Source organism: Alexandromys fortis, unplaced genomic scaffold (genome assembly GCF_014885135.2).
Source record: "Alexandromys fortis isolate MF-2015 unplaced genomic scaffold, M_Fortis_MF-2015_v1.1 scaffold_35, whole genome shotgun sequence".
Classification (NCBI taxonomy): Eukaryota; Metazoa; Chordata; class Mammalia; order Rodentia; family Cricetidae; genus Alexandromys; species Alexandromys fortis.
In genome coordinates this window covers 6773396-6787851 of record NW_026067913.1, presented here as the reverse complement: position 1 = coordinate 6787851, position 14456 = coordinate 6773396, and the positions used below count along the sequence as shown (strand labels likewise).

General features: G+C 45.3%; 1 protein-coding gene across 2 annotated transcripts in view; it reads left to right on the top strand.

Annotated features, from left to right (window-relative positions):
* The window catches only part of LOC126499584 (signal recognition particle 54 kDa protein), a 63928-nt gene that overhangs the window by 44648 nt on the left and 4824 nt on the right, over window positions 1-14456 (top strand). Inside the window, exons 1-3 of one of the 2 annotated variants that reach the window (XM_050138867.1) lie at window positions 1221-1465; window positions 7629-7802; window positions 13890-13956. The exons of the other annotated variant lie outside the window; for it this stretch is intronic. Coding sequence (XP_049994824.1) covers window positions 1385-1465; window positions 7629-7802; window positions 13890-13956 — 322 coding nt within the window. The 5' untranslated portion in view covers window positions 1221-1384. Of the gene's footprint in view, window positions 1-1220; window positions 1466-7628; window positions 7803-13889; window positions 13957-14456 lie in introns of those variants that run through there. 2 annotated transcript variants of the gene reach the window in all.

The window sequence follows — 14456 nt, the reverse complement described above, 5'->3', positions numbered from 1 at the left end:
GTTAGGGCCTCGCCTGCTGCTGCCATTCTGAGTAACAGGCATGCCGTTGCTTTGGGAAATATTTCTGAATTGCGACTGGCATGAAAACACAATTTAAAACTATCAAATGAGCCGGGCTTGTAGTCCCAAGACTGAGAGGTAGGAAGATCCTGGGTTTGAGGCTAGCCTGATAGACATTTGTAAAATATATGTTCGTGGAAAGCTGAGGAGTCTGGGCTCTAAAGAATCACTCATCCTCTACATGGCCCATTCCTTACAAAATGGCGTGTGGAATGAAAGACCCACTGGTGAATTTTGCCTAGTATGCTGGGAAACAGGAATATTAATTATTTACTTTAGGATATTACTTAGGATTAATTATTTACGTGAAAAAGGGGCGAGGGACTTCGGATCATCACGTTCTATGGCCAAAATGTGTATTATTTTTACAAACATTATTTGAGACAGGGTCTCATGTAGTCCAAGATGGGCTCAAGCTCACTGTCAATAGAGATGTCCTCTTGACTGTCCCCCTGCCTCTTAGGAGTGTTGCAGTTACAGGTGTGAACCACTATGCTGTACTATATATTTTTTTGACTTTGTACGTATTGCTGAAGATGATCCTGTTAATAAAATGCTATTTACCTGGAGATGCTTCCACTAGCGTAATGTCGAAGTATGTAGTAAGTTAAATACCTCAGCAATCTTTGTGTCACTTGCCTCCAATCCCAGTACACAGGAAATGGAGGAAAATTGTAATTCAAGTTCACCGTCTATATAGGGAGTTCGATGCCAGCCTGGGTTACATGAGCCCTTGCCTCAAAGAGAAACCGACGAAGTCTTGTAGTAATCATTGCAATTATGATTTCTTTAATTTGGTTGAACACTTGGAAAAATAAAGTGTCCCCCCCACATCTCTTTTTATACACAGTCCTATAATAATTAAAATGTCCCTATTTTCCAGCATACTGTAAGCAAAATTCACACAGATGGGGGCTTTTATTTCAAGGACATTTCGTGAGGAATGAAACCCGTAACAGAAGCGGTGCGTTTTACAGCTTTAGAGCGCACACTCAGCTGTCCACACGCACGCCCGTAGTTCTGGTTTTACCAGCTCAGAAACTGGTGTGTCGGGTCCCCTCCCGGTCCGCTGAGGGGCCGCGGTCGCGGTGATTGCGTCCTGTGCAGGTGGGGCGGTGACCGGCGCTGGCCACGCCCCCCGGCTCCGCGGAAGCGGCGGAGGTCCCGCCCCGCGCCCGCAGTCCCGACGCGCCTTCGAGGGAAGGGTGCGCTGGGTGCTGCGGCCCGGCGGCTAGGGCGACAGGGGGAGCCTCCGTGCGGGCGGTGGGAACGTGCCTCGGATCACCCACCCTCCGTGTCACCGCTGCACCGGCCGGCGCTGACGATGGACCGAGAGCCGGGCCGCGCGGCGGCTGGAGAGACCGAGGCGGCGGCCGCCGCGGCGTTCGGGGACGCGACGCGGCAGGTAGGTTGGCGGCGAGGGGCATTCGTTGCCCCCGGTACAGATCTCCTCCGGACATTTCGGGGTTTCTCTCGGTGTCCTCGTTTTGCTCGGACAAGGAACGTCTGCCGAGGAGGGGCGCCGCGGCCTCCGCCGCCCGGGCTTTTCTGGGTGACGCTCCAGCCACCGGTTGCGAGCGCGAGAAAACAGGCGTGTCCCGGAAAGACTGTCCGTAAAGTGGCTGGAATTCAGGGGCGGCAGCCCTCGGCCGCTCGGTCTGCGGGGTCGGCCTGGCGGTGGCGAGGGACCAGGGATTAGTGAATAACATCGCACCATAAGCATGCACTGGGCTGTTAGCTCTCTCTACTCTTTCCAGCCAGCCCAGGGCCCAGATTCAGCAACTGCCGCCTGCTCACGAAAGGTAGCTTGATCTGGACCAACCCCTCACTGAAACTTTTAGTCTTCAGTTCACCTAATCCTCTTATTAATGTCTGGAGATGGGTGTTATCCCCCGTTTACGGATAAGATGATCTGCACAGCCCCACACAGACAGGAGCTAACGGCAATCGTGAATTACAAGGGGAGTTTGTCAACGGCTACCTTAAGACAGTAAAATAATTCTGTGATGCTAACTTTAATATATTTACTCCTTTGCATAAAACATTTCAACGTGTAAGTACTAAAAATTACTAATGAAGTGTTTTTACATTCTTTTAAAATTTTATTTATAATTGGGTGGTAGGCGCTCAGCCTGTTGCACCAAATGCTTTTATTCCTTGAGCCATTATTTTCTCCATACTGTCTCAAATCCGGAAAACAGTTGTGAGTGGCCACATTGTAAACCCAAATTGATCGCTAGTGGCTGGTGGTTGTTGTCGCCGTCACCACTGGTTTAAAAGAAATTGCCTTAAAACCTACTTCAGGGGACTGGAGAGATGGCTCAAAGGTTAACAGCACTGACTGCTCTTCCAGAGGTCCTGAGTTCGATTCCCAGCAACCACGTGGTGGCTCACAACCATCTGTAATGAGATCTGGTGCTCTCTTCTGGCCTGAGGGCATACATGGAAGCTGAACACTGTACATATTAAATAAATCTAAAAAAAAAAAAAACCTCAATTAACTTTAAAAAAAAAACCTACTTCAGGGGTATATGTAATTTTCGCTAGTAAAAACTTTAAACTACTTCTTCTGAGAAAGGTGCTTTTTCAGTAGCTTCGTTTTTGAAAATAAATACTTGAATGTTGGCCAGGACACTTCTGAAGTGTGGTTCGACGACGAGTGTGTCGTCACTCCATGTTGTAATGTGCTAACAAAACCTGCCCTACGCGAGCATCCCTTCCTTTGGGATCTTACCCTCACCCCTTGCTATGCAGAAGGTGGAACCTGTAAGTAGGTCGGATGGTCTGGAAACAGTAGGCCCCGCTTGTAAGTCCAACACTTAGGAGGCCTAAGGAGGATTGGCACCCACCGGTGTGACGGCATCCTGGGCCGGCTGCAGTGGGACGCGGTTGAGAGCAGACTCGCCCTGTGGCGCGGCTGTCTTGAGCTGCACCTCAGGAGTACAGTCCGGGGTGGACTTCCCATCTCGCACCGCTCTCCTGCTTTTATGGCTGCGGCTGCGCTCTCACACTGCTTCAGCTTGCCCCAGCCGCAAAGGAAGAGTATCAGTACTCAGACCGCTTATTTCTTACTTCAGGGCGGCTTCCTGCTTTGGATTAATAATACTAAATTGTAGCCGAGCGGTGGTGGCGCACGCCTTTAATCCCAGCACTCGGGAGGCAGAGGCAGGAGGATCTCTGGGAGTTCGAGACCAGCCTGGTCTACAAGAGCTAGTTCCAGGACAGGAACCAAAAAGCTACAGAGAAACCCTGTCTCGAAACCCCCCCCCCAAAAAAAAAAAAAACTAAATTGTGCTAACTTTTCCTGGGGAGGCGCAAGTACACCTCCAACCACCCCAGATGGCCATCAAGGATACCCCAAAATACAAGTTCATCACAGTCCATCTCGGTGAGGCCGTGAGTTTATTGGGCTTTCTTACAGAGCATGGATGAGTTACTGACAGGAGCATGGGTGACCCCAGACAGCTGCATCTCCGTCTCGCACCACCCCATCATGGCTGGTGACTTCATGGATTCCCTCATTTAATCCATCTTTCCTTTCTGTATAGTCTTGAATCTCCCCAAATCACCTGCAGTTGGGAGAAAGGAATGATGGCAGCTAAGGACCTCCCAGCCTTCCCTTCAGAAGTGCTGACAGTTCTTCACCGCTCCCAGCCTCCCTCAGGACCTAGACACATCTGTATTATGCTTTCGTTGCCAGGACTCCGGCTCATTCCAAGATGGCGACTTGTTAACCTTAAGAGAAAGAAAGTGCCAGACCACAGTGTTTTCATGTGTGGGCCCACATGTGCGCTGGTTCCTGAGGAGGCCAGGAAGGATGCCTGGGGCGAGGTTTCAGGCAGTGGTTGAGCTACCTGACACAGTTGATGGGAACTGAATCCTGGCCCGTTGAGTAATAGTAGTAAGTGCTCTTAACTGTTGAGTCATCTCTCCCGCCCCCATTTTTATAGTCTCTGTTAAAAAAAAAAATAAGGATCTTCACAAGTAAAGGCTGTGGAGGAAAAGGTAAACCTCACAGGGGTGCCCCTTAGCCTTTTCTTTCGGTGCCCACCCCACAGACGACAGAAGTGTTTCTGTGTGTGCACTACACTGCTTCCTTTTCAACACAGACTCTCGTCATGGATAGAGACTCCTGGAATTTACCCGGTTGTTATTTTTTTAATCTTACATTCTTGAGGTAAAAACACCTCCGGGAATTCCCCGGGTTTGCCCAGATTGAGGAAGAGGTCTCTGAGAAGCCATTGGTGAGCTGGGAGGAAGAAGACTGCAGACGTCTTGTATTCCTAGTTACAGTAGAGAAACTCCACCTGGGTGTGGGGAGTCACACCTGTGATCCTAACATGTGGGTGTCTGAGGCAGGAGGATTTCTGTGAATTTGAGGCCAGCTCAGTCTGCATAATGAATTGTAGAGTAGCCTTGGCTACAGAATAAGACCCTATCTCAAAAAAAAAAAAAAAAAAAAAAGAGAGAAAAAAAGAAAAGAAAAGAAAAGAAAAGAAAACACAAACAAAAAAAAAAAAAAAAAAAAAAAAGAGAGAAAAAAAGAAAAGAAAAGAAAAGAAAAGAAAAAGAAAAAAGCCCCACCCAAAGTCCCATGAGGGAAGGAGCAGAAACAGTAGACTCCATTCGGGTTCTCAGCCAGGCCACCTAGGATCGGATGTGATATTTTACATAGACTCTTTTCTGAATAGACTTTTAGCAGAATCTCAGCCTCGGTCCCACTGAGGAGCTCAGGTTTCTGCTCTTCATTTATTTAGCACCTCTGTTACTAGGCAGAGGTTCTTCTCTTACTGTGCTGGGGCTGTTGTCAGCCAGAGGACAGGGTACCTGCCCATGTTACTGGGAACCTGCTTGAGGAAGGTGACAGAGTTTATTTTAAAAGAAGGCCTGAGTGTTGTGGGCATCTACAAAAGACAGTTGCTATTAAAAGCCCAGTAAAGTATTCTCACGTAAAGGTTTAGTATCTGTAAGAAATGAAATGTCTGAAATAGTCAGAAAATAGTTTGTATTTATAATTGTTGAAAAATTTGTTCCAAGTTATTTTTTGGTTGTTTTTTCCTGGTGATAACTCCCTTCACTGCCCTGTTCCCCATGTTCAGGTTGGAAGCACACTCATGTCATGACACACACACACACACAGACATATAAATAAACTTTGAAATTAAGGAGCGGGAGAGATGGCTCGGCAGTTAAGAGCACTGAGTGTCTCATAGATTTGTTGCAGACCAGGAGCCGGATCCAGGCACTCAGCCGTGTCATGCTGAGTTTTACTGGCATCTAGCCATGTTCACTCATCATATAGTGTCCATATATGCGGTTTCTCTCTGCCCGCTTTGCAGAGTTCATTATGAAACATACTAGCTGGGCTGCAAAATGTAAGATATTACTACTCTGCCTTTACACAAAGTTTGCTTAAAATGATCGGGCGAAAATTTGAGATGTACTGTGTCCAAAACAATGGTTAATTTTATTCTCTGGGTGTTTGGTCTGCATGAATGTCCGTGTGCTTGCTGCTGCAGAACCCAGAGAGGATGTCAGAGTCCCTGGATCTGGAGTTCAGGTGTTTGTGAGTTGTCATGTGTGTACCTAGATCCTCCTAAGAGGAGCAAGGGCTAAGCCTCTCCACGTCTCTCTTTTGTTTGATCTTTAAGAAAGGATCTCTTGTAGGTCAGGCTGGCCTAAAATTTACTGTGCAGTGGAGGCTGGCCTCCTGGCTCTTCTTCCTAAATGCTGAGATTCTAGGCTTGCACTACCATATCTGTCTTAAATCTTTTATATGAAATGAGATAATTAGACAAGTCAAATGCTACTAAAAATTAACATACCAAGAATGTTACTCAAAATTTGGTTTTATACTTAATGTAGTTTTGGTACTGCAGAAAACACTGTGAATCATTTTTGGGCTTTCTCTTTTGTAGGTTTTAAAAATTGGCAAAAGTCAGGATTAACAAATTTTATGATAGTTTTTATGATTTAGATAAGACAAGTATGACAACTTGAGTTCCATCCCTGGAACATACTTTTTAAAAATAGTTTGTAATTCTAGCACTGGTGAGGCAGGGACAGGTGGGTCCCAGGGCTTGCTGGCCAGTCCGCTCTTCTTGGAGAGTTCAGGGCCAATGAGAGCCCCTGTCTTAAAAAATAACAATGACGGCCAGGTGGACACCACGCTTTTAATCCCAGCACTCAGGAGGCTGAGACAGGTGGATCTCTGTGAGTTCCAGGACAGCCAGGGCTACACAGAGAAACCCTGTCTCAAAAAACAACAAAACAAACAAAAAAGTAAAAACAAAATAGAAAAAAAAAATGATGGAATGATGGATGACACCTTTGGTTGTCCTTTGGTTCTACCTGCAAACAAACACATTTATCACCCATCCCAGCCCCCAGACACACACACACACACACCTGCACTTCCCAAACTGAATAATCCCACTACTCAGTTGATGGATAAAAAAGGATCAAAATTATATAATTTCACAATTATACTCAGCTACATGGCAAGTTCAAAGCCAGCCCAGACTAAACACATTCTCAGAACAAAAACAAAGCCCGAGTAAATAATTCCCTCATAATGAAATTTGAGTGTGTTTAGAATTCCATACATAAGTAGTTTTTGTTTGTATTGTATTTTGGTTTTTGTTTCAGAGACAGGGTCTGTGTAGCCTGACTGTCCTGAAACTCACTCTGTAGACCAGGCTGGCCTCAGAACTCAGAGATCTGCCTGCTCTGCCTCCAGAGTGCTGGAATTAAAGGCTTGCGCCACCACACCGGTCTCCTGTAAGTAGTTTTGAACTTTGTAGATCTTTGTTAAAAAAAACTGTTGCCACATCTATACTGATGATCACGTTATCTGAAAGTTAGGTGTAGAACACTGAAGGCTTTTCAGATTTTATTTGGCACAGTGTGTAAAATTCTCCCTAACCCCCCAGGCTGGAGAGATGGCTCAGCAGTTAGGAATTCTTGTTGCTCCTCCAGAGAGGGTGGTGGATTTGGTTACTAGCACCCCCATGGTGGCTCACAACCATCCATAACTCCCAGTCCAGGGGTCCAATGTGGGCCAGGCACACTTGTGATACACATACATATTATGCAGGGAAAACACTCATGTATATAAAAATAAATCTGAAAAAGAAGTTTCCCCCATGTTAAATACCTTCTCCACAGGAGCCCTTCATCTCTGTAGAGACTTACTGAATTTTGACACCTTCATGGCCTTCAAAGGATTTAGGATTCCCTAAGTTTGTATAATTTTTTAAAAATTGTGAAGGATTTGTCTAGTTTCTTTGGCCTTTAAAATAAAGCAAATGGGCTGAAGAGATGGCTCAGAGGTTAAGAGCACTGACTGCTCTTCCAGAGGACCCAGGTTCAATTCCCGGCACCCACATGGCAGCTCACAACTGTAACTCCAAGATCTGACACCCTCACACAGACATGCATGCAAGCACAACACCAATGCAAATAAAATGAAAAATAAGTGCATTAATTAAAAAATAAAGGCCGTATCTGTTAGCTGCTGGTGAAAGAAAGACCCACTCAGAGCCCTCTTCACTCTTTCCCTCCTCTAGATGAGCAGTGAAAGGGGTTTTGAGAACGTGGAGCTGGGAGTCATAGGGAAGAAGAAGAGAGTTCCGCGGAGGGTCATCCACTTCGTTAGCGGAGAAACCATGGAGGAGTACAGCACCGACGAGGATGAGGTCGACGGCCTCGCGAAGAAGGATGTGCTGCCCACTGTTGACCCGGTGCGTGTGCTGCTGCAGGCTGGGCTTGAAGGTTTGCTCCTTGAACGGTGGATGGAAAGGACCATTTGAAGTTGAAATCCACTACCATCCGTTACCATCTGGGGAAAAACATTGTTTTTTTACACAATCCGGATGGGAGTATTTCCAACATCTCAATAGCCTACACCAGTTGTGTGTCCCTGGATCAGGGCTCTTGATCAGTGTGAATTCATGCCTGATTCTCGTAATCATTATTTGAATCCTGGTCACTTTCAGTTCACGGAAAGGCGTGTCCTTCAAGGGAGTGAAGTCCATTGACCGCACGTTTACTGTGGGCCCCTCTGAGAGGTTCTGGTGTGGATGCTTGTCATGGGGCAGTGGCTTGTGAACTGTTCGCTAGTGGGGAGATAGGCAATAAACAAATAAATGTTCTGTGATTAACCAGGCTCTCAAAAGTGCTAGAAATGAAATAAAGCCTAGAAACACATTTAAAAATTATATTTAAGACATGCTAATTTTTATAAGATTTAGTTTGTAAATTTTTGGCTATTAAAAAACATCAATCCTAGCTAGGTGGTTGGCAGTGCACGCCTTTAATCTCAGCACTCAGGCTGCAGAGGCAGGCGAATCTCTGTGGTTCGAGGCCTCATGTACAGAGCTAGCTAGTTCCACGACAGGCAAGGCTACAGAAAGAAACCCTGTCTCAAACCTCCCAACCCCCCCATTCCAAATTCTCTAGTACAGTATGCTCAATGTACAATATGCTCAGAGTAGCCAGACATGTTGAGCATTAGTGGTGATCCAGATGGTGGAAAGTTGTCTGGGTGAATGTTCCTCCTACCTCTGCCTCCCGAGTGCTGGGATTAAAGGCGAGCACCACCACCACCCAGCTATATCCATGGACTTAAAAATAATTGTCAGGTAGGAGGTGGAGGCAGGAAGATCTGGAGTTCAAGACCAGCCTCAGCTATATAGCAAGTCTGAGGTCAGTCTGGGCCTGTCTCAAAGGAAAGAAAATAAAGTTGTCTCAAAAGTTACCCAGTATCTACATAGAAACAAAGTGTCTCGTTGTCATAGAAAGCAGGAATCCGTACTTCCTATGGATTCAGACTTTTAAAAAGAGCTTTGTTGAACCCCTGCTTCCATGCACACAGGTTCACCTGTTCAGGTATAATTTAGTAGTTGACATATCCACAGATCCGCAGTCACAGCCAGGGTCAGGTTAGCAGTTTACGTCACCTTGACCAGCTTTGTTTCACTTTCTGCCCTCTACTTCCTGCCTCCTTCCTGGCAGTGGCTGATCCTCCTGTCCATAGATAGGTTTCCCTGTTCCTAGCAGACGTGTGTCCTTCCTGACTGTCTCCTTTCATCTAGCTTGAGGTTTTCAAGGTCCATTTGTGTTATAGCATCTGTTGGTACTTTGTTCCTTTTTATGAGAGTATTATATTACGTAATATCCAAATAATAGTTTATTGTGCGAATATACCGCCTTTTTCTCATTCCTCTGTCAGTCAGTGGAAATTCTGGTTGTTTATGCCTTCAGGTCACATGATCATTGCGCTGTGAATACAGGCTTTTGTGTCACCGTGTTCTATGTCCGGGTGTGTGGTCAGGAGTGGAGTGCTAACTGTTTGACAGCCGAGGAACTCCGTCCAGTCACTTCATGGTGGCTGCATCATTTTTCATTCTTTTAAAAATTTTCCTTTTTAGAGTTATTTATTATGTATACAGTGTTCTGTCTGCATGTGTGCCTGCAGGCCAGAAGAGGGCATCAGATCTCTTTACAGATGGCTGCAAGCCACCATATGGTTGCTGGGAATTGAACTCAGGACCTCCAGAAGAGCAGTCAGTGCTCTTAACCTCTGAACCATCTCTCTAGCCCTTAAATTTTTTTTTTTAACTTTTACCTTTATTTTCTGTGTTTGTGTGTTTTGCCTGCCTGAGTGTTTGTCTATGTACCATGTGTGTGCAGAGGCCAGAAAAAAGTGTCTCCTGAGTGCTGGGATTTAAGATGCGTGCTTCCACACTTGGTTAGAGATGTAATTCTTCTCTTTATTTTTCAAGTTTTATGGTACCAGCATGGACACGGAAAGTCCCAAGTTCAAGGCCAGCTTAGATGCCATAGTAGTTCCAGGCCAGGCTAGGCTGCTTAATAAAGCTGGCTGTGTATAGTTTGTACATTCAGGCAGCCTGTAGCCCAGGTTTGTCCAGAATTCAAGGAGCTCTCCTGCTTTGGCCTCTTAAGTGCTGAGGTTACAGGTGTGCTCAGAGTCGCAAGCAGCCACATCTGTTCTGAATTAGTTTTCTGTATGATACAGATAGGGGTCAGACTTGGTACTCTGCCATGTGGTTTTGCAGATGTCACAATATAACTCAGAAAGTCTGCTTTCTCCCTCTGAGAGTGTCTTAGTTTTCCATTGCTGTGAAGAGACACTATGACCACGGCAACTCTTATAAAGGAAAACATTCAATTAGGGCTTGCTTTTAGTTTCGTGGGTTAGTCCATTATCGTCATGGTGGGAAGCATGGTGGCACACAGGCAGACACGGATGTAGCGTGAATTCTAATTGTTCTTAATAAAAACCTGGAGTCAGATATTAGGAGGTGAAAGCTGAGGGCTTGTTTGCTTTCTCCTCTTTTGCAGATTGTTTTGACTGTTCTAGGTCCCTTAAAATACTGTGTGGTGGGCACTGCAAGGTTCAGTTCCCAGCACCCACATGGCAGCTACCAGCTGTCTGTAACTCCCATGATCTGACACCTCCCGCAGACACGCATGCAGGCAAACTACCAATGTACATAAAATAAGAATAAGCAAATTATTAAAAAAAAATACTGTGTGAGTTTTAGAATTAGTTTTTCAGTATCTGAAGAGAAGGCAGTGAAGATCATGTTGCCTCTGAAGGTCTGCTTAGGGCATTGGTTCTCAGCCTGTAGGTTTCGATCCCCACAAAGGTTACATAGCAGACGTTTACATTAGAACTCATGAAAGGAGCAAAATGGTTGGGGTCACTATAACATGAGGAAGTGTATTAAAGGGCGCAGCATTAGGGAGGTTGAGAACTATTGATTTAGGGAGTATGGCCATATTATTACCCACAGAGTTGTTTGAAAATCGAAGTCTTGAGGGGGAAGACAAAAGACACATTTTTAGAGGAAAAAAAATGTGGGATTTTACCTGTAAACTAAAACCCTTGAAGACCCACAGTGAAGTCCCAGCTGGGTGCATCTGAGATGGGGGTGGTGACATGGCTCTGGGGAGACCCTTGAGTCACCTGTGATTTTGGCTCAGCAACATCCATGTCCAAATTTTGGGCTGGGTAAGCTCCTTCTGCGAAACTGTGGTGACGACAGGTGCCGCCCGCCTCCCCAGGCAGAGCTGGGTTCTTGGTAATCCTCGCTTCAGTGCTGGCTGTTACTGTCCTAGAAACAACTTCAGGAGAGCTGTCCAGTGAGACCGTCTGTGTGTGTATAGGTGTGTGTGCATGCTCACGTGTGTGCTGGTATGCCTATGTATGCATGTGTTGTTCTCCAGAGCTGCTTGCCTTGTTTGAGAAAGGATTTTTCATCGGGATCAGGGCTTGGGTGGTGAGCCCTGCAGGCCACCTGTCTGCTGTTGTGCTGAAATTACCAGCAGGTGCTGCATACCTGGGTCTGTATGCTTGGGTCTTTTCTGAGTGGTTTCTTTCTCGTACAACCTGGTATATACTATAGAAACTTCACATTACATGTTATAAAAATTATGCCAGGCATGGTGGCACATGTTTTTATGCCTAGAACTCAAGAGACAGGTGGATCTCTGTGAGTTTGAAGTCAACCTGGTCTACATAGTGAGTTCCAGGACAGCTATGGTTATTTAGAGAGTCCCTGTTTCAAAAAACAAACAAACACCAACAACAAAAAGACCCTGAAACAAAAGGAAGTTGGTTCAGTCCCTTTTATTCTGCCATTGTTCTGCTAACTGTAAATCAAAGTCAGAGTGTCTTAAACAGAGGCCTTAGAGTAACCCTCATCCCCAAGAGCACCCTCTTGCTGTCAATCTAGACAGTTCCAGATGTGAGCCATGGAGTCAATAGGAATAGGTAGCGCTTACTTAATAATGGATTATCTTTGCAAGGAGGAAGCTACTTCTGTGTCTTATCTTCAAAACATTTTTTTAAAAATTTTTAGTTTATACGTATGGGTGTTTTGTCTATTCATTCACCAAGAGTGTCAGATACCCTGAAACTGGAGTTACAGATAGTTGTAAGCCACCATGTGGGTGCTGGGAATTGAATGTGGGTCCTCTGGAAGAGTAGCAAGTGCTCTTAATCACTGAGCCATCTCTCCAGCCCCTGTAAGGTTTTAAAATATATACACATAATATATGTGCATATATAATATGCATATGTTTGTTATATACTATATATGCATGTATTCTATAACATGCATATGTTATAATTAGATATGACATACATATATATGTATATGTTATACCATAATAGATACATATATTACGTATACACACAGCATATATGTATACATATATACATACACACACTCTTGTATATGTTGTGGTGGGGCATGTGACTAACACAGTACATGTGGAGGTCAGAGGACAAACTTGTAAGACTCATTTTTTTCCACTGTATGGGTCTCTAAGATCAAACTTAAGTGGTCAGGTTGGGCACCGAGTGCCTTTATCTGCTAAGCCACCTCACTCATTTGTTTTTCCGTATACTCTGTGTGGGGGAAAGGGGAGAGGGATACTCATTTGTGCGCTGCATATGGAAGCCAGACAGAGATCAACCTCAGATGTTGTTCCTCGGGAGTGAGGGTCTCTCTCTGGGACCTGGAGCTTGCTAACTGGATAGGCTGGCTGATCAGTGAGCCCCAGAGTCCTACTGTCTCTCCTCGGTGCTGGGATTACAAGTGCAGGCCACTAGGCTTGGCTTTTTTCATGGGGTCTGGGAATTGAACTCAGGTCCCAGGCTTGCATGGCAAACGCTTTGCCAGTTGCGTTATCCCTTCACCCCCAGCAGACCTGCTTTCATCACAAGATGAGCTCCGTTCGGTCTTTTCAGAGACAGCATCCTCTGTAGCCCAGATGCCTTGGAAGTTGATAGACGAGGCTTGCCTCACACCTAAAATGCTGTTATTCTGGCTATGCCTTCCAGGTGCTGGGATAAAACTATAGGTTTGCACATCCGACTCTGCTCAGTCTTTAGACGTGTTCTTGGTTGGCCTTTTAATGCCTTTATAATCACAAATATATCTCCACTAAAAAGATTATGAACAAATTTCTCTTTCTCCTTGAAAGTAATTTAAGAACAAGTATTAATGTATTCAAATACAGGCTCTATATAAACAAAATTTCCGTTCAGTGAAGCATGTCTGCAGTGTCAGTCTGTCAGTAAGGACATCATTATCTTAGGCAGCCTTCACACAAGCGAGAGCCAAGATTTGTTTGCTGTAAGAAGCATTCTGCCAGCGGCCTTTGCCAAATGCAGTAAACTGTCTCAGGGTGTGTGCTCTAGTCCCTTGATTGTCCTTTAGGAGAAGAAAGCAGCCGGCTGTGATGCTGCACGCCTTTAATCTGCACTCAGGCAGCAGAAGTCAGCAGGTCTGTGTGAGTTCTAGGACAGCCAGAGAGCTTCAGAGTGAGACCCTGCCTCAAAGAAAGAAAAGAAAAAACAAACAAACAAACAAACAAACAACCCAGCTCTTCCTTCCAGTTGTTTTCGCCACCGGTAGTCCACTTGTTGTGCCCTTATTTACCGTAGTTTCTCCAGCAGAGTTTTCCTGCTGTAATGTTACATGTTACATGGTAGGCATGCCCACAAGTTTCTTTCTGTGGATACTGCACCCTCTTGGATGTGCTTTGAAGAATGAAGACATTGCAAGGCAGGAGAAAGGCTGGAGAGTTTGTAGGCAGCACAGACTGAGTTCCATTGCCATTCCATTGCTGAATCTGCTTTTGGTCCTTCTGTGGGTAAAGGTGGTGGAAATTATGTGGAATAATTGTGGAATTTGGATATAAACACCTAGGTTTTTGTCGGACTGGACTTCTGCCTGTGTGCTCTGAAGATAGTGGCGATGGAGGACATTGCTAACCTGACTTTCTTGTTGCAGACAAAGCTTCCCTGGGGCCCCTACTTATGGTTCCACATGCTTCGGGCCGCCACCTCTACCCTCTCAGGTATCGCGCTTCTTTGTGACTATCCTGTGATTGCCGTAGTAAGTTCTTCTCACGGGAGCTTTACCAAGTGGGATGCTCCTGCTAAAGAAGAAACAAACTAGGGAACTACTTTGTTCTGGAGTAGCCAGCTAGCATTGAAAAATACTGTCTAGCTTGTACAAATGTTCTTCAGCTTAGAGTTGTGTTAAGAAACACACCAGGGCCAGCAAGTTGGCTCAAGCAGGTAAAAGTGCTTGCCACCAAACTGACAGGCAGATTTGATCCCTGGAAACCCTGTCAGGGAAGAACTTATTTCTGCTGAGTTGTCCTCTGACCTCCACACAATACGCTGCCTCCCTAAGTATAGTAATAAAAGCCACGCCCGGAAAGTGACACCATTAATGTAGACACGATTGTCATGTTTTGAACCCTGTTACTGCCTGTTCTGTTACTTTACCATTTGGTTTTCTACTGCTGTTAATCTCAATGTGTCTACTGCTTATTCTAAAGCCTTATTATAA